This window comes from Leuresthes tenuis, unplaced genomic scaffold (assembly GCF_036924035.1).
Source record: "Leuresthes tenuis unplaced genomic scaffold, fLeuTen1.0.hap1 SCAF_1, whole genome shotgun sequence".
In the NCBI taxonomy this organism is placed as follows: domain Eukaryota; kingdom Metazoa; phylum Chordata; class Actinopteri; order Atheriniformes; family Atherinopsidae; genus Leuresthes; species Leuresthes tenuis.
Genome location: NW_027325355.1, coordinates 11,500,394 through 11,523,610, shown reverse-complemented (window position 1 = coordinate 11,523,610; position 23,217 = coordinate 11,500,394). Strand labels below are relative to the sequence as shown.

The window sequence follows — 23,217 nt, the reverse complement described above, 5'->3', positions numbered from 1 at the left end:
TTTCATTCCTGAGCTGATCTCATTCACCTGATGACACTCCTTAACTGTCACTGTTGAAAAATTCCTCCAATTATTTATAGTTTAGATAGAAATTGTTAGAAACGTTTGTTTTTAATGTCCCTCATCAGGATGTAGAGGCATTACTGTGGTGAAGGAGTTTGTCCAAGTTTGGGGTTGAGTTAACGTCTGAAATCATGGGGGATGGATGGTAACATCACCGTCCTTTCAGTTGTTTTATTTAACTTAAATCATTCCTGTTGCACACATGCTTAGCTAACTGGCTAACGACACGTTTACTGTTAGCGAGTCAAGAGAGACCGCACACAGGCCGAGTTCAGTCTGAATGAACAGAGCAGGAGCTTTAACCTCCTCTACATCCCTGTGAGCAGGATGAAGGCATCCTCTTGTGTTAGTTTTCAGATTTCAGCTGTGAACCTGCAGGACGACATGAGAAAAGAGAGATTTAAACATCTGTAATATCACACTGTGTCAGTTTGTTCACAGGACTCACAACCTGTAACACTGATGCTGCTTTCAGGGAACTTCTTCCTGTTATTGTTTGTTTTTTTGTAAACTTTAACTTTATCAATAAGTGGCAGACCAAACCGCGCAGTCACCTCTCCATCTGTGGTCTCCAAACCCGACTGAAACTGAGGAGTCTGCTGGAAACTCCACTTTACTCTGACCCGCTCCACCCAAACTCGTACCTGTGACGATCCTTAAACAATACGTGGAACAGAACAATGAGAGTTAAACAGTTCTCAGCCCCACCACAAAACCTTTTCATTCATTTGGATGACATGATCCTTTCTTCATCATATTCTCATTAATGATCAGAGCTGAGTCAGATTTCTTTGAAAAGTCCATCACTGGCAGCAGCAGAAAGTGACTAAATATACTGAACATAATTACAATGTTTTCAGTATTTTTAGCTTGTGCTACTTTCTATTTGTGCTCCACCACATTCAGAGACTCTGTTGTACCTTTTAGTCCACTACATTCATCTGATAACTTCAGCACATTCAGACTAATACTAAAAAATATTAGAAAGAATAGAATCAGATCATAGAATATGATGTAAGATCACACACATCACCTTTAATCATTCCATAACACTTTATTCCAAAGTGTGCCATTCTGCCTCATTTATTCTATTTTTTACATTCAAATATGTTTTCATATGAATGTTTTTGTAATTTGAGTAAAATCAAAAGTAAATCTACAGTTTTTACATGAAACAAAATCTCTGTGGTTCTGATTCTGTAACTTATGTCCAAGAATTCTTCTTCCACTTCTTGTCTCTGAGAACAAATGACATCTCCTGTAATGACTGACATCATATAATATTGTTACATTTAGCTTTGATTTGAATCACTTTGAGGTTTCATGTTGTTCTTTTTGTTTTCGGAGTTTCTTCCAACATCTCAGAACACATTCAGAAACAAGTTTGAAGCGTTTGTGAGCAAACAGGTGAAACCCAGAATATGATCCTGAACCAAAGCAACTCTTCCAGCCACAGATGGCTTTCAACAAATATCTCTGAAACAAAGCAGTTACTTGTTGCCGCCGTGTGTTGCCACCATGAGGGATGCTGGTGGTGTGACAGCCTCACTCCCATTTTCACAGAAACACAATTCATGATCAGGATGAATCCACAATTTATTATTTCCAGAAAAAACATCCAGAATCAGAACATTTAGTTTCTGGGTTACCAAGTAGATCATTACTGAGAGTTTTCAAAGCAGCAGCAACATTTGATCTCTGAAACAGATCAAAGTAAGTTTAACTGCAGAATTATTTTCACATTTACAAAGTGATGAGATGTGAAAAGAATCTGTGATAAAGGAAGGTCTGCTGATTTCTCTGTTTGGCTCCATGAAGTGGAAGAGAAACAACAACATACAAACACATCAACACAAGGATTCAACTAACATTCAGAGCTCAGAGAAGTTTAGATGTTCATGTGGAGAAATCTTTCTGTGAATAAAACTCAGCATTAGCAGCGATATCCTCCATGCCTGCACAAACAGGAAAAAGCAGAAAATAAACAACAGAACAGCAGCGCAGAGACATCACAGCAATGAACTCTCAGCAACAAACTGACTGAATACCTTTATTTCACTTCACACAGCTCAGCTGTGGCTCCAGTCCATCCAATCCTAACTCCAGCATAGAGCGGCTGAGTGAATGTGGTCTGGACTCTGTGGAGGAGAGTCATGGCTTCAGAGACGCTGTAGAAGGACAGAATACCTGCTCTGTGATCCAGGTACACTCCTACTCTGGAGGACTGAGGACCTGAGATGGAGGCTTTCATCTTGTTGGACCAAAATTCAAAACTGTTTTGGTAACATTTTAATGCCCAAGATTTGTCATTATGTCCAAATCCACATTCATTCCCTGTTCTGCTGATGTTCTTGTATGCGACTGCTACATCAGCTCCTCCCCCTCTCCTCTCCACCTCCCAGTAACAGCGTCCAGTCAGACTCTCTCTGCTCAGGACCTGACACCATTCCGTGAATCTGTCTGGATGGGCAGAATAAGACTGAGGTTGTCTCATTACTGTCACTTTTCTGTTCCCCTCTGACACTAACAGATATGTGTTTGCTGTGTTTGGATCCAGTGTGATGTCACATGAATATCTTAAGAAGGCAGCTCTGCTCTTTGGCTCTGGTTCTGGTTGTGGCAGTAAAACATCCACTTCAGTGACTGTCAGTGAGCTGTTTGTCCATTTCTCTCTCAGAATGTCCTGTAGTTTCTCTCTGAGCTCTGACGCAGCTGCTGTCACATCCTCAAAGTACCTCAGAGGACGGGTATTGATGCTGGATGAGTGTGTAGACTCACTGAGTGCTGACACTGAGGGGTAGTTGTGTAGAAACTGGTTGTGATCCTCTGTGTGTGAGAGCTGCTTCAGCTCAGCATCTTTCCTCTTCAGCTCAGTGATCTCCTGCTCCAGCTTCTCCTGAAGCTCTTTGACTCGACTCACTTCAGTTTGCTGCTGGGATCTGAGCTGCTGCTTCACATCAGAGCTTCTTTTGTGGATGAGACGGATCAGCTCGGTGAAGATGTTCTCACTGTCCTCCACTGTTTTATCAGCAGACTGATTGATGGCCTCCACCTCCTGTTGAAGCAGCTTCACATCTTTCTCTCTGTCCTGGATTCTCTGCTGGATTTGTTGTCGACTCCCCTCCAGCTCTCTCTGCCTCTCAGTCCTTTCTGCTGCAGCTGACACTGTGTCGTGGCCTTTATGATCATCCACAGGGCAGAGATAACAGATAGACTTCTGATCAGTACGGCAGAACATCTTCATCACCTCATCATGACGACAGCAGATGTTCTCCTGGAGGCTCTTGGAGGGCTCCACCAGCTTGTGTTTCTTGAATGGAGTCACATCATAATGAGGCTGAAGGTGTTTCTCACAGTAAGAGACCAGACAGAATAAACAGGACTTGATGGCTTTCAGTTTTCTTCCAGAGCAGAAATCACAGGCCACATCTTCAGGTCCAGCATGGCAGAGATCAGCAGGAGCAGCTTGGACTCCAGTCTTCTTCAGCTGCTTCACTAAATCAGCTAACATGGTGCTTTTCTCCAGGACAGGCCTCGGTGTGAAAGTTTTCCTGCATTGAGGGCATCTGTGAATTCCCTTCTTATTCTTTCCATTCCAGTAGCCTTTAATACAGTTCATGCAGTAGCTGTGTCCACAGGGAATAGTCACCGGATCCTTCAGTAGATCCAGACAGATCGAACAAGAGAAGGTTTCCAGGTCCAGTTTAACACTTTTTTCAGCCATTTCCTCCATTTGGCAGAGCAGTGTGTGACTCTCAGAGCAGAAACACCGTCTGTGCTGTGATACAAAACTAATTCCACCTCCTTTTGTTGCAGCTGATCAGCTGATCTTCACTTAAGAGCTCCTCTACTATCACACAATGGTTTCACACATCCTCCCACCTTTAGATCAGTTTGGGGAGGGAACAAGAGAACAGTGCTGGTTTCACCTCAATCCAGGCAGGATTGTTCAAGGGGTTGTTGAATTCTTATTTGTTCTCTGTTGAAGGGAAAGATAAATTCATTAACCTTCCACTGAAAGTTCAACATGAAGAAAATTGGTTTCTATCAGATCAACATTGTCCGATACTTTTAGCAGGCAGCAGTACAGGAAATGTAAATGTTGCTGTTTCTTAGTATTTTCATGCTTTTCATTTATATTTATATAATCAGCCCTGCTCTGCAGCAGCTTGAAATTCATAAATCATGATCTTCTGCTGAAATTCTCTCCTGAATCTTCAGACTGATGCATTCAAGTGCGTGACATGAAACATGAGCTCTCATACGGCTGTTGGACTTCAGAAGAGGTAAAAACCTGCAGAGTTGAGCTGCCTGAAAACTAAAGCTGACCCCTAACCTGCAAACTTTCTGTACTCCTGGCTGGCTGGACCAGAGTCCAGAGAAGAGTCCAATATTAGCTCTTAACTCACATGTAGATATTACCGATTAAAGGTTTCTTAAGACTGCATCAGACATGTTTGATCATAATCTATCTATCGAGCTCTGTATGCTGACTGGTGTCTTCAGGCTGAGCCTGATAGAAACCCTCTTTGTCTCGTTGTCTCTGTGTAGAAAAGAAGCTGCATCTTAAGATGGAGTTCCTGTGGTGTTTTGTCCACTCTTGTCCACACTGAAAACACAAACAGCATAAAACAGCAGAATGACTTCTTTTTCAGCCTTTTTAAGTTGGCAGGAAACAACAAAACGCTTCACAGCAAACATCTGTTCAGAAGTGAGAAAACCCAGCTGAGCAGATTAGTGTGATCAGAGATTTCTGTGTTGCTCAGATAACATTTCATGTACTTTATGTTTCTGCGTCACGTCGACAGTATTGGGTGTGACGCCGTCATTGAGCATTCAAAGTTCTGCATTGAGGGACCGTGTTTCTCTGCAATTCACCATGCTGCTAGGGGTGTGTGGCTGTGTTTGTGTGGTTTCAGGGGTTATAGCTGAATCCTTGCTTTTTCTTCCGGTCACAGTTAACAACAGTAAACTATGGCAATAGAGGTGGAGCAGCTGTATTTGTAGTTGGAGCTAATCAATACTGAAGAACAAATGCTTATATTGCAAATGTTGAAGCGCAGGCGACAGAAAAGACGTTTGCGTCACTACGTTCACACACTGAGGGACCTGAACAAGTGCACTTTTGATACTTTTGAATATCAACGGGCCGATTTGACGAGCTTCTTCGCCGTGTACAGCCGTTAAGACCTGAAAAAGCAACTGCCGGAAATTACGTTTGGCCCAGAGATTTTCACTTCTGCTGCATCCCCTCCCCTCTGCAAAAATTGTGTATTCCTCTCAAGGTGCTAACTGTCTCCATTGTATTGTGATTAGCCACTCCACCCCCCACTGAGGTTGCTGCCTGTAATGACAAAGGCCAAACTGCTGTTTGAATGAACTCTGATCAGCCCAACATACTGTGTGTTGAGTTATGTCTGTTGTACACAGACTGTACAAAGACAGACCCTTTTTCATATTTATATTTCATTTAGCCAACTAACAGATGTTCACATTCACCTTATTTTGTGAGATGATTTCTATTTGTCATAACACTTGTTTTAATAATGGTCTGTTATTTTAGGAAGGGACATACTAAATCATTCATGAACGGTAATTTGGTTGTAGGTAAACCTCAATTTCAATGACAATTTACTCTGCCAAGCTCACAATGTGAGAGGACAAAGGACTGGAATTAGTGCCCCAAAAATTCCAATTTCAGCTTGGAAAAACTACAAACAGACGATATAACTTATATATAAATGTTTATTTCACACTAAGAAAAGTAGGCTCACTACATATGAAGGCTATACAAAGCACAGAAATGTAGCATACAGTTGTCCCATCTAGCAGTTTCCACATTCCCATGGTGAGTCTTTCCTACATTTGCCACAGGTGTATCTGCGGCAGCGTACACAAAGTTCGGTGCTTCTGTTATTATTGCAGAGTATGTGCACCTGGCACTGTGTCTTTTTCTTCTGAGAAACTCATCTCGCGAAGCTGCTGTTTGTGTTCTTCCCCTTTTCCTGCAAAAGCCTGTTTTGAAGTTCCTCTGCAAGCTCCAGCATGAACAGTTGGCAACGTTCTTTGGATCCTGTACATGCTGTGTACAAGACCTGTGCATTTGTGACAGCCATGTCAAGCAGATTGTAAAACACAGCCATGGGCCATCTCTGTGTTCCTGCACGCACCGAGTGGTTGCGTGATTTCTGGCCCATGATATCAACGCCTTTGAAATGGGTGTAATCAACAAAAGTGTTTGTTTTTTGTTTTTGGGTGTCCACAATTTCCACTTTCTGATGCATGGTGCTCAAAAGACAAACAAATTTTTTGTTGCAAACACCGTCAGCAAAGCACTTCCAGATGTGAACACCTGTGTGGAGTACAACTGGCGCCCCAAGGTTTCCTTTGCAGTTGCTGGTAACTCCCAACGATTTTTGTTGATGGTGCCAAGCAGAGTTGTTTTTCGTTGAAGAAGCCTGTTAGCCAAAGACAGAGAGGTAAAGAAATTGTCCATAGTTACAGTCCTTCCCTGGTCCATAAATGGTTCCATCAATTTCAAAACAACATTCTCTGACAGCCTCTCTCCCGTCGGACGAGTGGGATCTTTCCCTAAGTAAGGGATGGCATTACACATGTATTTTGTGTCCAGATCTATTACAATCCAAAACTTGAATCCAAACTTGTCAGGCTTTGATGCAGTGTACTGCAGAAAGGGACAACGAACCTTTGAAGGAAATAACTGCTCATCCACGGTAACATGCTGCCCTGGACTGTAGGACGACACACATTTCTGAACAAACCGCTGCCAGATGTCTGAAATTGCTGCAAATTTGTCCGTTTGTATGCACTCCTTGCGGGTGTCCTTGTTGTCGAAGCGAAGGTACCGCTTTCTTGAAATAAAGCGGTTACGGGGCATTATGGCTTTGACATCTGGGTTTCTGAATCTACTGGACCACATGAGTCGCATGGCACCAATGTAGCCCTTGGCAGCCCTGTGAAAAAAGATTGCGAGGAACGCCATCCGCTCGAAGACACTCATCTGCCAGCTGGGTTTTGTTCTACAGCCCTCCTGGATTGTGCAGTCTCTGATGGTCAACAACATGCTGATATCCAACAAACACAGGAAGCTTTGAAGGCGACTCGTGATTTTGTTTGTTGAAAACTCTGTTGGCCCTCCAGATCCATCAAATGCCATCTGTGAAGTTTCATGAGCAGAAAAGTCTCCAACTTTGCGGTGGAACCACATAGTGCCATCTTTCGCCTTTTCTGTGGATCCAGGTGTTATGCCCACATCTGCAACTTTTTGTTTTTTATTACAAGGGGGATTTACATGCCACGTGTCTTCCTCCTCATCTGACATGGCCTCTGTGTCTGGACTGTCCTGCTCAATCACATAATTGATCACCCGTCTCCTGGTGTGTCTTTGGAGGGGAGGATTTATTGGTGCAAGAGAAGTCGCATCCTCATCACTTGACGAATCTGTGACAACGTTTTCATTCTGAAATGCAAATCTCCACCATTAGATTCACAGTCCGACGTGCTCTGTAGAACTGCTAAAGCCTCCTGAGCACTGATCCCTCTTGGTTGCCTTGGTTGTGACATCGTGAAGTCTGGGTCTGTGTGCCAGGCATTCCCTATTTATGATTGTTTCTCGCCCACAACATTCACACCTTTTACGACACTCCCTTCCTCTCCCTTCCTTCATCGAATCTAAATTGTATGAAGCCCATTGAGTCTTACAAAAGGGCACATCAACTATAATCAAACCCACATAGTCAACTTGAAAGAGGCTATTTCTCAGATAACACAATTTGTCTTATGCCTTTGTCAAATGCCAGCACAGATTTTGTTACAAATGTTATTGTGGAAAAATAGCAAATGTGCCTTTTATGGCCAGTGATTCTTACAGAGGAGCACATCAGAGTTGCTGGCCTGCAGAATTTCCTTTGTGTGGGGGTGGGGTGCTGGCAGGGACACAGCTCAAAAATTAGGCTTCTTTACACAACAATGGGAGGCAGATAGTGGTATGTTAGACTTTTTTGGGGGGGATTCATACTTTGGGTACACTTTTGTAAACTTAAGAATGTTCAAGTTTAGTCTGAAGAAGTATTGAGTCAGTATACTTTCTAGTTCACTACAAGTACATGGTCCATAGTATACTTGCTATACTTATACTAATAACATACTTAATTAAATAAACTTCAGCTATACTACATTTTGCAAAGGGATGTCTTTAAGGTACATAAATGTAATGCAATTGAGCACACATATCATTTACTGTAAACTTTTAAACTCCAGTACTATATGATTAGTATTCTGCTAAATTAAAAGTAAGCATGAGCGAATGACTTGACATTATTCCATACTTGGATCAAGATAAACTAACTATTAGTACTTTGTGGCAGAAAGAAGTAGAATGTATGCTAAGATACAAGTATAAGCTTTAGTATTAAAATAGAAGTGTAAGTCTTAGTATTAATGTAATGACCATGTTAATACCTTCATTTTCCTATAGTTGCAAGTATCATTTACTCATAAAATGCACTTAGTAAGGAAAAGTGTGAAATTAAACAAAAGAATGGAAGAGGAAACAAGGAAACCACAGCTGCTCTTGAAAGTGATGAAAAAGAGGTAAGCTGAATATTATGCAACAGTTGTTCTAAGTGCCTGATTGTTTCAGCTCTCATATGAATAGGCTATTTCATTCCTCATTCATGTGGTCGGTAGTTCCAGACGACCAACAGGATGGTCTATGTGTCAGTGATACAACTGAGACAATGACTGTTATAATATCTACTGCATGAATGTTAAAAACAACAGCTTCTAAGCCTTGAACGCCCCACGTGTGGATTTAGCATTTGAACAGCCCATTCAGAAGAAAGCTGAAATATCTTCCAAAAGCAAGTTGTCAATTACTTTCTATTCAAGCACCCAAGATTGCAATGACTGAGGACGGAATACACCGTAACCGGGTACAATGAGTGTTCACACAAAGACAGTAAAGTATCTCATCTCATCTCATGAAAAACAACAGCACATCGTCAGGATGCCGGCTTCATGTAACTTGTCTTTCTGTGAAAAGCAAAAAATATTGGAACTCATGAAGTAGATAGTTGCTCATGCATCACTGCAGTTTTATCCATGGATGTATATATGGAGCCACATGTGAAGAAATGTACACTTAAGTTGTTTGCAAAGGGTATTTAATTAAAAGTTTGATCTACTTTAAAATTGCGATTATCATTGTCAGACATCACTTTAGGATCCATTCAGTCGTGTTATGTTTGTGGTTTTACAATCTTTTTAAAAATGTAGAGATGGATGTGGATGTGACACTGATGTTTTCCAGTCAGGGAAAGTGGAATAATGTTTAATGTCCTGTATTTGTGTCACTTACAGGATAGTGATGAGTCAGTCTATGGGGATGACAAAGTATTTATTAGTGGTCATATGTAAAGTATATTGCAGCGCTGGACTCGGAGTGACAGAGCTCTCGCAGGAAATCCATCAGGCCGAGCCCCGATATCAAGAAGCATTCCATATTTATATTCAGCTTTATCTCACAGAGGTTGTACTGTCCTCCTCGTGTTCTTTGGATGTGATAAATAATGGGTCTTAGTGCTGTTTTAGGCGTGTATCTAATGTACCAGACCTATCTACTCCAATAGAGATGTTTTGTCTGACCCAGTTGTTTTGTCTTGCTGTCATCCTAAGGTCTTGGACTATCTAAGGTCATCGATTGTGTAGTATGAGCAGAGTGTAAAAGTACCAGCTAGGAACATAGGTTTTTTAGTAAAATACAGAATATGAATACATAATGTCTAAGAACAAAGGCAATTATAACAATATCCAATACTAGGATTTGCTATAGATGTATACATAGAGGGTATCCTAGATATGTTACAGATTAGATCTTCCCGTATATCCCCGGAAACATTTTGGATATGTGGCAGATGCATAAACTTGTGTACTGTTGGATCTCTCTGGATATTAGATGTTTAAGAGCAGAGTTAAGTAACAGGCAGTCACATGTTTTACCCTTAACTCTCTCGAGGCAAAAGCAATACAATACACTACTTTCAACTGCTGTGTGGTTCCTATCAATTAAATACCACAGAGGGTGACAACTGAATGCTTTTCCTCCATTGACCCAACACGTTTAAAACACCCTGCAGTCTGCAGCATGGTGCTGCTGTGTACGATCAGGTCCTGCAGGCTCTCCAATGACGAAGCATTCTCAATCTAAAAATGGGATCTGTTACTCATTTCAAGTAGAAAAAGGAATTCTAAATAGAAATGGTATCAGAAAGCTGTCATGACAGAAAGTTTGAAGTGGACCAAATTGCTGGCTTTCCCAACCTTTCACATTTTCAGAGGGGTTTTATTATTTTGGAAGTGGGATTGCCGCTCCTTCTCTTTTAAACTCCCAAAGTTGTATAATGACTCCACTGCACATCTTACTGTGCCTCCTGAATCAAAGTATAATCAGATTTCGTCAGTCAGTAGATCAATGATGTTATAACTGGCTTTATTATTAGACATTATGTATTCATATTATGTATTTTTCTATATAAGCCATGTTCCCATTTTGTAGTTTTCCACTCTGCTCATACTACGTAATGTATGTCCTTGAAAAGGCCAAGACTTTAAGAGTGCATAACGGAACTAAATAACTGGGTCAGACAAAGCTTCTCTATCGTGTCAGATAGGTCTGGTACATTAGGTAAATGCCTAGAAAATACACTCACACACACACACGTTGTTTATATCATCCAAAGAACATGACAAAGATGGTGGTTGGCCTGCTCATGTCACCAATAACTGGCCAATTTTACTTGGTCGCGTGTAAATCAAACCTCTGTGAGATAAATGTGAAGAAGATAAATATGAAATATTTCTGGATATCGCGGCTCAGGATTCCCTGCGAGCGCTCTGTCACTCTGAGTCCAGCGCTGCTATACTTTACCTGTGATCACTAACAATTTAAGAATTCTCCAGCTTGTTCTCGGGCTTCTAAAAGAAAGAATCAGGCTAACACTGTGAATGACCACACACACAAATTGTGGCACCTAATTTAGGTCACTCTGTTATATCACTTTCCAGCAGCGCTCAGCTCACAATGACATCATCTGTCTGAATTCTTCTGGATAACAAACACACAAATATTATTCTCTCACATTAGTCTGCAGACTGTCAGCAGATCTTCCTGCAGTCTCCAGATTCATCTGATCTTCTTCTTTCACTGCTGATGTTCAAGGTGCTGAACGTGGATCTGTATGGCAAGCCATTTTAATGTTTAACAGGCAGACTGAATATGTGCTAAGGGAGACTGAGAGTCCATTTTATTTCTTGTTTTATTGAGGATATTTAAACGTTCTTAAAAATTACAATGGTGTAAAACACAGAAATAAAAGTTTATTTTAATTTAAACTGTGTGCATTATTATGATATACAGTATATGTTGACAATAATATCGTTTATTCTGCAATAATTTGTGGGACAATATATCGTCAAGCAAAACTTGTTATCGTCCCAGGCATATCCAACACTACATTTATTTTTAGGACAAACGTCACTTTTGCCATTCATGTGTATGGGGTTTGTCATTACAGATATCTACAATTCAGTTGCAGATATCCGCTATGTGAACTACGGATATCTGTAAGTGAATTAGGACAAGTCATAATTCCAGTTACAGATATCTTCCAGTTTCTACAAAGATAGCTCATATACACAGTTCTGTTGGAATGTTTCTGTACAGTCATCATGGACATTCATGTCATTTCCATTTAGTCATTTAGCAGATGCTTTGATCCAAAGTGACTCACAGGTGAGGAAACAACATCCCAGTGCAGTCAGGCATACCTCTCATTTCCCTGTATTAGTGTCCATCCTCCAGACTCCTGTGGATCCTTTTTACCTCACGCTAAAAAAGCCAATATCACAGACGGAGAAAAGTTAGATCATGAGAGAGAAAAAACTCTTGAAACTTTCTGTGAACAAAGCAAGGAGGTCAATAAATAAGTCTACACCTCATTACAGTGGTTAATATTTCTGTCTGAATACTTTTTTTGTTTGCATCTGTGTGGTTGTGGACATATTTGATCTAAGGGAACTTCAGATTGAAACCTCGCCAGTGAAGAACTGAATGTAGCACAACGTGTTGGTGTAAAAGACCACTCTGATGCTTAGAAGTCCATACTCCCACCAACTAGTTTAAAGCTGAATAATCCTTTCAGATGAGAGATGAAACGTCTTCAAGAACCAAGAAGAAGAAGAAGTTGCCCTTATTCAGGCTCTTACCCACAAAGTGTCACCGTGAGGAGCCCCCTTTCCAATCAGTAAACCTTCTTCTAAAAAAGTAGCCCTGAACAGCTGCCTCCAGCTCCTCTGAGGGACACACCTGCTGAACTGGTCATTGACATTAAAATAAAAAGGCTGCAGACAGACCAAAACTCCTGCATTGGAGATGAACCCTCTGTGTAATGCTTCTCACAGTTCATGAAAGAATATTATAAAATAACAAGGATTTTAACCATCTGTAATTATACTGGGGCAGCTGCTTATCTGAAGTGTTGCATATGTCACTGTGATCTATGTTATTAATGTCCAAAGACATGTGAGCTGTGTTTAGATTTAGCCAAAAGCTGAAGTGGAGAAGATCTTGGAATAAAAAAAGTAGAAAGGATGGTGCACAGTTTTTACAGTAATGAATGACACACAGTGGTTCCAACGGCGCCCTGGAGCTGTTCACATCTGGTCTTAACGTGATGATCAGAAAAGTGAACTAAGTACATCTGTGAACACGTTCAACAACGATTCAGCAGCTCCTTTCTCCACCTCTCAACCAAACTCTGTAGTTCTTGTGATGAGAGATTTCAACTCGTGTAACCTCTCCCAGGAACTGACGAGCTCCAAACAGCTGGTGACATGCGCCATGCAGGACAGCAACACACTGGACCACTTCTACTCCACCATAAAACCCTCATACCGCTCCATCCCCCACGCTGCTCTTGGACACTCCGACCACTGCATCATACAGATGGTCCCCACATACAGGCAGCAACTGAGAAGGGCCAAACCATCCAGGACTACAGTAAGGAGGTTGACTCCAGAGGCAAGGGACATGCTTCAGGACTGCATGGAGTCTACTGACTGGGAGTCACTGAGGGGCCCTGAGGATGCCAACGGCAGCTTTTCTGACACTGTATGTTCCTGCATCAGCTTCTGTGAGCAGGTCTGCCTCCCAACCAAAACCATCACAAGGCACAATAACCAAAAGCCCTGGTTCTCCAAGCAGCTCAGAGAGCTCAAGCGCCGGAAAGAGCAGGCGTACAGAGAGGGTGACATGGACACATTCAGGCTGGCCAGACAGGGCCTCAAGAAGGCCATCAAAAATGCTAAAGAGGACTATAGAGCCAGACTGGAGCGTGATTCAGGCACCAACGACCCTGCAGTTGTGTGGAGTCCTCTCAGAACCATCAGACACTACAAAGGTAGAAGCCCTGTGGTCGCCCCCTCCCCCAGACTAGCTGATGATCTCAACACCTTCTACACCAGGTTTGAGAGACCCCCTGCTGCTTTATTGTCTCCAATCCCCCCCCCCTTCTCTCTCTCTCTCACAGACACTGAGAGCTCACCCCCACCCACTTCTCATCCCCTTATCACATATGTGTATGATGAAATATTTTTTAATGTATTCTGTGTGTAAAGTCTCCCAGAAAGGTAGTATCATATGATATGGCAGGTTGTGTGTGTTTTTCTGTCACTTTACTCAAAGAAAGTTAATGCCTTAGCATGCATGAGGTGTTGTTATTGTACCCCAACTCCTTGGAACACAGTAAACACCTCACCTATGAATACATTAAGAAACAGTGAAAATACAGTTCTTGATCAGCAAACCTAATGCATCTGATACATGTTAGATTAAGCTTTACCTTAACAGGACATATCAAATCAAAATATTCTCACACGGGGGAAATATTCCTCTTCCTAGCTGGCTCCATCCTCTTACCTATCCTTCTCTCCTCACTCTCCCTAATCTCAAAACTATCTCTCTCTCACTTAACTCCCCAAACTATCTCCAAACTATATTAACGCTATCAAAACTCTAGTATCCTGAACCTGAACTGACCGCAACTCTCCATAAAAAAAACACATCTTAAATGGAGATTGGGGGGTTTCTCTGCTTGTCAATACTCGGGTATATAAATCTGACAAAATCTGAAGCACTTCCGGAAGCAGTCACGTGGTTGGGACGGGTAGTGAGGTTGCGGACGTCATCCTTTTCGGCTCCTCCCCTAAATTAAGTAAACCGTCCCCTCCATTATTCCACACACGCTTCGAAGCCTCAGCACATTTCAGAACATCACTACAGGAAGCTGCATGCAGGTGAGTCCAGAAAAGAATACATGTAGCGGTCAAACATTTGCAGAAATGTCTTCAAAGTGCTTTGTATCATTGGTTTGATTCCTGCACCTGGACACGGGCAGTCAGAACATGCACTAAAGAGTAAAAAAGTTTAAATAACCTGGCTGCCATACACAGTTAGCATGTCCTGCTAATGCTAATGCTAATGCTCTGCAAACCGTTGTACTCAAAGCAGAAACCAGAAACACAACCTCAACTAACGATTTCAATAAGCCGGCAAGATGGACAAATAAAATGGAGCTTTATCCTTTTAGCTGTGTGTTAAACATACTTCTGTACCCTTTTCTTCCGATTTTCTCACCTCGTTGGACATTTTTTGACCATCTTGTTACAATTTCCACTAAAGCTGCAGTTTTCTAAACTTCTTTCTGTAGTTTTTCTGAAATCTTTTGTCATTTAAAAAATGTGATTATCAATTTAGAATTGTTCGTTCCGGCCTTATCTGGGTATCATTTGGCTTTTTGATCAAAATGTGGAGAAAAAACATGTGATATGATGTGTTTAATGTACACATTATGCCATATTTCATGATTAGATCTTAAAATGGGATTTAATTATGGTCACTATAAATACTTTAATTACATTAAGAGTTTATGTTGTTTGAAGAGGAGTCATAGCATTATAATATAGATTTGCCAGTGATCCAGGAAAGTATCACAGGAGCAGTAGAAATATACAGTTCAGCATCAGTGTCTGATTTCTCAGATTTACACTCAGAAGCCCATTAAAAGACAGTCTGACTGTCCTCTTCAGAAGTGTCTAATGAAAGTTTCATTATTCAGTTTCCTTTACATATCCAATATTTTCTTTTATCCACATATCAAAAAGGACTGACCGCATGATAAAAAGGTTGTACATGTCTTTACTCATAAAGTCCACCTGCCAACATCTGGAGTTAAAATGGAGCTAAAATGATCTTTATTAGGAGGATCTGTGCAACTTTTAGGAGCTGATACTCTGATCTGACCACAACACAAGATCACTTTTTACTCTTCAACTGGACACATGTTTACCAATTCAGATACTTTCAGAATCAAATAAAGGAGACTGTAGGTTATTTGGGTTGAAAAATATTTCAGAGTTTTATAGGTCTGTGAGTTTCCTTCATCTCAAACTTTAGGTTTCACTAAAGCAGCTTTCTGGAATGAATCACTGGACGAGCACTTCTGATGCCAGAAAAACACTCCTTTATATTTAAATGACAGCCTCAGAATGGTCCACTTCATGTTGTTCTTCAGAGTGTCTCAGATCAGTCAGACAGCTGCTGCTGACGTGCTGTTAGCCACACAGAACTAGATCATTCCCCCACTGAAACATTACATCTTCTCAGTTTCAAGCCTCAGTCCAGACTGAAGCTCCCTGAGTGCTGAACCGTGGGCTTCAGAGTTTAACCTGTTTCAAATCTGAGATTACTCTGTTACTTTTCTGGATCCATGACAGCTTCTGGAAATGAGAACAAATTTAGAACTAGAGAAAATCTGAACTTCAGGCTTTGGGATGATATTGGGACCCTTTCCTCAAACAGTATCATTGTCTTAATGTAGTAAAATGATTTAAGTTGATCATGTTACACTGACTCAGATGAGATTCATGGGATATTGCACACAGTGGGTGTCATTCTACAGAGTATATCATTAAATTTTTTTCTGAATTTGATAAAAAAGCTCCAAATATTTTGAACTGTGACCTTAGTAGGTCTTTTAAGAACCATTTTAAAGTTCTCAGGGATTTAAATAAAAACCACAGTAATAAGTTTAATGAAATGTGACTAGATGGTTAAAAACTGTCCAGAAAGGTTTTCAGGAGAAGAAGAAAAGTGGGTGTGATTTAACATGCTGCATGCCACAGCTGGATCTTATTGTATGTACTGACAGTTTCAGACAGAGTCCATCAGTCGGAGAACCAGGACCAGAATGGAGCAGCAGAACCAGGATCCAAACCCCTCCACTAAGAACAGAGCCGGTTCATCCTCTGGTTCCACCGGTCTTCAGGTCAGTGTGGATGACATCAAAGACACAAGGAGGAGTGTCAAGGCTCCGTGTATCGTCCGCTTGTTCTGCTTTTCCATGAAATGTTGAAAAGGTGTTAGCAAAGTGTTTCCTGGTTTCATCTCCTCTCCTTGATTCTGCTAAACTTTCTCCCACTGTAAAATGTGCAAAATTATATGATTTGAATAGCTAGTACCACATCAAATGTGGAAATAGTGTTTCTTGGTTTCATCTCTTCTCTCTGATACAGATGTGCTTAGACTGAAAATGTGCTGCAGGCTGAATGATCTGCTGGAAGAAACTCAGTGGCCAGATTGTTGTTGTGGGACATTTTCTGGCTCTCAGTCTTCAGATTTGAGAGGTTCAGGAGCTAATCTTCATTATTTGTGTTTAAAGTCTCTGGATTACATGAATTAAACCTGGTGGTGGTAATCCTTCTGGGTCTTTAATGGTTAGATGACAGGTTTGTAGCTCTCTCTACCTCAGGGTAAAGAGTTGTTTTAGAGAGAAACGAAGGTTGAGTTAAAAGTTTCCCTGACAGCTGTTGAGCTGAATGGCTGCAGACCTCTGGGTTGTAAGCTGGAACAAAGGGTTAGTGTCAAGAATGTCATGTATTACCACCACTGTTACTTTTATTCATTTAAACCAGTGGTCATCAACCTTTTTCAGTCCAACCTCTACAAGTTTTTTTTTTTTTTTTTTTCCCTTGTCCTGTTCAGCATTATGGCAGCAGAATTGTAGTCTGAATACGTTTTATGCCAAACAGATTTGCTTTGCCAAGGGAAGTTTTATAAATGTAAAGCTACCCTTGATGCCCATTTATTTATTTCTGTTTACAATATATAACATGTAATAGAACTGAACCGGACCGGGGGACAAGGAAAGAAGAAGAGGAAACAGAACAAAAATAGAAACAAAAACCAGACAACCAGCTGCTACACCTGTACAAAAAAAAACAGACTCTGGTCTCTGTTGCGAATCCAGCCTTAGCGCCACCAGGAACACCTGAAAGCAGACAAGCAGAGAAAAAACAAACACACAAACAAACAAAAACAAGCACAAGTAGCGGCAATCGCATACAACACAGCTGTGGATATAGATGACCTGAGACGACATGATAATACATCACCCTACTGGGCTAATGAATGGGCTGGGGCAACAGCCCACCGACCCCACCAGGCCCCAGCCGCCCAGACATGGGCCGTGCACCGGATCCGGGCCCCAGGAACCCGAGCGCCCCCAAACCCCCCGACAGAGGCCCCACCCAATACCCATGAGGGCCAAGCGCCCCAGACAGCCACACAGTGGGTCAGCGCCTGCCCCAGCACCCCTGGCCAAGTGCCCTGGGAGTCAAGACGTGCCCACAGGTGGGTGAAGTCGCGAGCAGCGGGGAGTGCCCCCCCATCGGGAGAAGCACAGGCAGGCCAGGCGACAGCAAGTCCCAGGCCCAATCATCATCACCACACACACTTTCACATCCTCCCTCCCTCGACTCCGCTGGGGTGTGTGTGTGTGTGTGTGTGTGTGTGTGTGTGTGTGTGTGTGTGGGGAACTGCAGAGTGCAGTCAAGGGGATGTGCAGAACACATCAGAGCACAGTGCTGACAACTGAGGCCACTTCTAAACACACTCTCAGCATTCATGTTTGATCTGAGATATTGAGACCTGTGGCTCGGTCTATACACGTCCAGTTAGAATATGTTGGTTAGCTTAGAGAAATCTTTTGTGTGAACTTCAGAAGGATCTAATCCTTCTTCCTCTCTGTCATTGCAGAAACATATAGCCCAAGAGGGATCCAGATGTCATTCCTGTAAACACTGTGGGAAAGTTTTCAAAAGATCATCACATCTGAGGTATCATCAGATGCTTCACACTGGAAAGAAACCATATAGCTGTGGTCAGTGTGGGGCAGCTTTCATTACATCTTCCCATTTCAAGAAACACCAACGTATTCACACAGGAGAGAAACCATACAGCTGTGGTCAGTGTGGAGCAGCTTTCACTACATCTTCCAATCTCAAGACACACCAACGTATTCACACAGGAGAGAAACCATACAGCTGTAGTCAGTGTGGGACAGCTTTCATGCAATTATTTCATCTAAAAACACACCAACATATTCACACAGGAGAGAAACCATACAGCTGTGGTCAGTGTGGAGCAGCTTTCACTCAATTATCTAACCTAAAGACACACCAGCGTATTCACACAAGAGAGAAACCATACAGCTGTAGTAAGTGTGGGGAAGCTTTCCCTACATCTTCCAATCTCAAGAGACACCAACGTATTCACACAGGAGAGAAACCATACAGCTGTAGTCAGTGTGAGACAGCTTTCACTACATTGTTTAGTCTAAAGAGACACCAACGTATTCACACAGGAGAGAAACCATACAGCTGTGGTCAGTGTGGGGCAGCATTCACATCTTCTTCCTATCTTAAGACACACCAACGTATTCACACAGGAGAGAAACCTCACAGTTGTGGTCAGTGTGGGGCAGCTTTCACTAAATCTTCCGATCTTAAAAAACACCAACGTATTCACACAGGAGAGAAACCTTACAGCTGTAGTCAGTGTGGGGCAGCTTTCTCTGAATTATCTAATCTAAAGACACACCAACGTATTCACACAGGAGAGAAACCATACAGCTGTACTCAGTGTGGAGCAGCTTTCACTACATCTTCCGGTCTTAAGACACACCAACATATTCACACAGGAGAGAAACCTTACAGCTGTGGTCAGTGTGGGGCAGCCTTCAGTACATCATCCCATCTTAAGAGACACCAACGTATTCACACAGAAGACAAACCATACAGTTGTAGTCAGTGTGGGGCAGGTTTCACTCAATTAGCTCATCTAAAGACACACCAACATATTCACACAGGAGAGAAACCATACAGCTGTACTCAGTGTGGAGCAGCTTTCACTACATCTTCCGGTCTTAAGAGACACCAACGTATTCACACAGAAGAGAAACCATACAGTTGTAGTCAGTGTGGGGCAGGTTTCACTCAATTAGCTAATCTAAAGACACACCAACGTATTCACACAGGAGAGAAACCATACAGCTGTGGTCAGTGTGGGGCAGCTTTCACTCAATCATCTAGTTTAAAGACACACCAACGTACTCACACTGTGGATAAATTATTGGTTTAAATCAACAATATATTTTACGGCAGATAAGAAAACATTCACCTGGGAGCAGCAACAGGAACTACCAATCAGAAGAATTTCCCCTGCTTAGATTAAAAATCTTCTTTCTGGATTACCACCTTCTTTTGTCAGGACTTTTGTTCTGAATGTTCTGTGGGTAGCACACGTTTGAAGAATCGTTGAAAGTGCTTTGTAATTTGTTGGGATTGTTTTAACTGTGGACAGATCTCCCACCGTTCAAGATAAATATGACATCAGTTGTGAGTTGATAGACAGACCAATATAAGTGCCATGAGATGACATTGTTTTAATTCGGCGCTATATGAATAAAACTGAATTGAATTTAATTAGCAATCTGTTTGAAAGTAGATACATATTTTATTCTATTACACTGAACATATATGTTTTGTTTAAAGTTAAAATTCACAAAGTAGCTGTGCACCAGCTGTGGGTATGTTTGTAAACATACATCTTTCGAAGCAATATATCATTTCAGTTTGATGTAAAGTCTAGCTTTGCACTTGTTTGTATTTTATTGTTCTGCATTTTATTTAAGGTCAGATGTCAACATTTCTCATGGGTTTCATGTTCTTGCTACAGAGATATTTTAAAAAAATGTGTGTTTGGTGCTAATCTTTGTGCTAATCTTTCCCAAAGACATAGAAATTTTTAACGCAGTCTTAAAAAGGTTTGGAGTTGTTCCCTGTACTTTCCAGACAGCTGTTTGATTGTCATGACTAAAGCTGAAAGTTAAGGCTGTTCCAACACTAAAAGGGCACAAGGCTCAACTTCAAGCTGTGAAACTATGTCAAATGTCTGTTGTGTTGTTGTCAAGAAAATTCTCTCAAAATGAGGCTCAGAGTCGCTGGAGACAATTAATACCAAACATTTATTCTCACAGCAAGGAGTCTGCATGAGATATCAAGAAGCAGACAAATTTGTCTGAGTTAAAAAAACAAAACATTGATACTATCGCTATTTAGTTTCCACTTTGTTTATTCTGTACATTTCTGTATATAACAGTGCTGAGCCTGAGTGAGATGGAGATTTCAATTTCCCAGAAGCAACCTCCCAAAGGGATTAATAAAGTCATCCATCCATCCTACGAGATCACTGGCCACACAATGTTATGTGACATTCAGTCAAACAAGGATTAGACTGAAGTTAAAATAAGATAGATAGGACTCTCAGCACACAGTGTCTCTTGACCCTGCAGCATCTCACACACGGTACTTGCTTTTTGTCATAGTATAACTTCATGACATTTCCCTCCTGTTTATAATAGAAAAGAGGGTGTAAATGCACAGTAGATTCATATATACACATGCATTTTTTTGTATATCTTCTACATCACTGTCATTGTTAAAAAGTTTGTTATGTTGACCTCTGTTTGTTCTTGGGTCTCAGTCTCCATGTTGCTGATCCTGGATCTGCTGAGATGTCCCAGGTCATTTTTGGCTTTAATCCTCTCACATTTATCTTTGTCCTGAGAAAGAAGAAGTTCCAAAAAGGGAAACAGGGACTGCTTTTGGATTTGACATAGCCTACATCATGTCAACATTCATTTGGGGCTTCAGTTTTTCATTTAGTTTCAGACTTGTTATTGGATTCAAATGTTGATGAGTTTCTGTGACAGATAGGCTCCAGTCCCCCTGAAACCATGTAAAGCAAATAGAAAGATGGAGAGTTTGTGGGACATTCATTCCACTTCGGTATTGAAATATTTTTGTTCCATTCAATGTAAAATTATCCTGAAGATAACGGGCAGGATTTGAACCAGCTGTTGCACCACTGACAAGTTATGGTCTCTGTTAAACTCACCAAGCCACCTTCCCAATTGAAGATGTTTTCGGAGTGCTTTTTAATTTGTATATTTAGTGTTGGAGCTGAAACTTCACTGAGTCATAAGTTTTGATCCCAGAATATCTGACGTTTAAAACATTCACCAAACAGCCTGAGCTATTCCACTGAACCCTTTGCTCTGACTGTTGCACAGACAGCAGTTTCATAATGAATCAGTCGGGGTGTTGAAAGGAATGTTTCCATGACATCGAACTCAGAGCCGTCTCCATTAACCTCAACAGTAAATATCATCTTCCCCCGTCCACACTACCTCTGTGAAGAATGTTTGCTGCAATTCTTCATTCACCATCCTGTCTCCTGTGTTACTAAGAACAGCAAATGAATAAGTAAAGTAAGTAAATGAGATCTTGTATGTGTCCAATGAGTGTGATCCTGACCGCATCAAAACCAGTCAAACGTCTGCTTAGTTCAGGTTAAATTGAAGGTTTAGCCAGTGGTGTTATTTATTTAGTCATTTACAAATCCTCTGAAAAGTAGATCATACACCAAATAAAGTTTGATTTATTCAAGCCTGCTCTTTAAAGTACAGAGCGATGTCACCTCCCAAACCCAACCCTGTCCCTGGTTCTGAAGGAGAGGAGGATGTTAGCGGAGGGCCCTGCTTAGAGTCCTGCTTCAGTAAACTACAGCAACCAAGTAAACCTGCGACACTTCTGCTGGGATCAAATTGATCTATGAGTGCTTAAAGATTCAATAAAGAAAAACATTCAGCTATTTCCAGCTCTGTTAGCATGAAGAGAATCCCCCTTTCTCCCAAAAAGATCCCAGGTGTTGCTCTTCAGGTGTTTCTGTAAGTTTATCACACCAGGTGGTGAAATGATATGAGTCACTCTACAGTTGTTGTAGATTTCAGCTGAGATTCAAACTAAAAGACACATTTTGTGTCTGAAACTGTGAGAGACTGTTCAAGTCGGACTGAAAGCAGATTCAGAGGGTTGTGATGTATGTTTTCTCCACCCAAATGAACTGTCAGACATGCAGCAGTGCTATGAAATCCACTTTAGAAGCTACATTTATTGGACACAGTGAAAGCTGACCATCTTTGTGGCTGAGATGGAGGTGATCTTTGTGATGGTGGATGGTCGTCTTGTTGCCTTCATGTTGACGAGCCGCTCTTGGTGTTGGATGAAGTCCCGCACGGTCTTGACGTTTATTTTAGGTAGGGGAATGCCAGCTTTGCAGAGAACCGGGTCATCCACTAAAATTGGGTGCTGGACCCGCTCGTATGCCTCCAGGATGGTCGTCTTCTCCGGACTGGTGCGTGACCCATGAGGACAATGCAGCCACAAAAGTTTCACCAGTGTGTACATTAGCCTGTTGTGCTGAGCACTTATGTTTTGTTGTGCTGGTGCGTAGCGTTTGGCCATCTTTACTTTCTGTATCACAGCAGCATCAACAAGGTCATCTCTTTTAGTGTATGTAGTCTGTCCTTTACCACGAGAGGCCTCACCACCATTTGAACAATTCAATTCAATTCAATTTTCTTTATATAGCGCCAGATTACAACAATTGTCATCTCAAGGCACTTAAATAATATAGTCCAATTCAAGCCAACTGGAATTCAATTCATTGTAATCATAATCCAATTCATTCATATAGAGCCAATTCAAAATAATATCCTAGCTAAGGAAACCAACAGATTGCACTGAAACTTGTCTTCAGTCTAATCGCCCGTCCTTAGCGTGCCTGTGGCGACTGTGGAAAGGAACGACTCCCTTTTAACAGGAAGAAACCTCTGG

The 23,217-nt window shown here is 41.5% G+C and overlaps 1 protein-coding gene across 1 annotated transcript; it reads right to left on the bottom strand.

Moving 5' to 3' along the window:
• Positions 1-2,048: 2,048 nt before the first annotated feature.
• Positions 2,049-3,846, bottom strand: LOC140291996 (tripartite motif-containing protein 16-like). Its single transcript, XM_072379455.1, has one exon. It carries the CDS (start codon positions 3,794-3,796, stop codon positions 2,114-2,116), a length of 1,683 nt encoding a protein of 560 aa, XP_072235556.1. The 5' UTR covers positions 3,797-3,846; the 3' UTR covers positions 2,049-2,113.
• Between the last annotated feature and the right edge of the window lie 19,371 nt (positions 3,847-23,217).

Bases quoted from the DNA above. Each gene is read 5' to 3' on its own strand.
- LOC140291996 (XM_072379455.1), bottom strand. From the start codon at position 3,796: ATGGAGGAAATGGCTGAAAAAAGTGTTAAACTGGACCTGGAAACCTTC.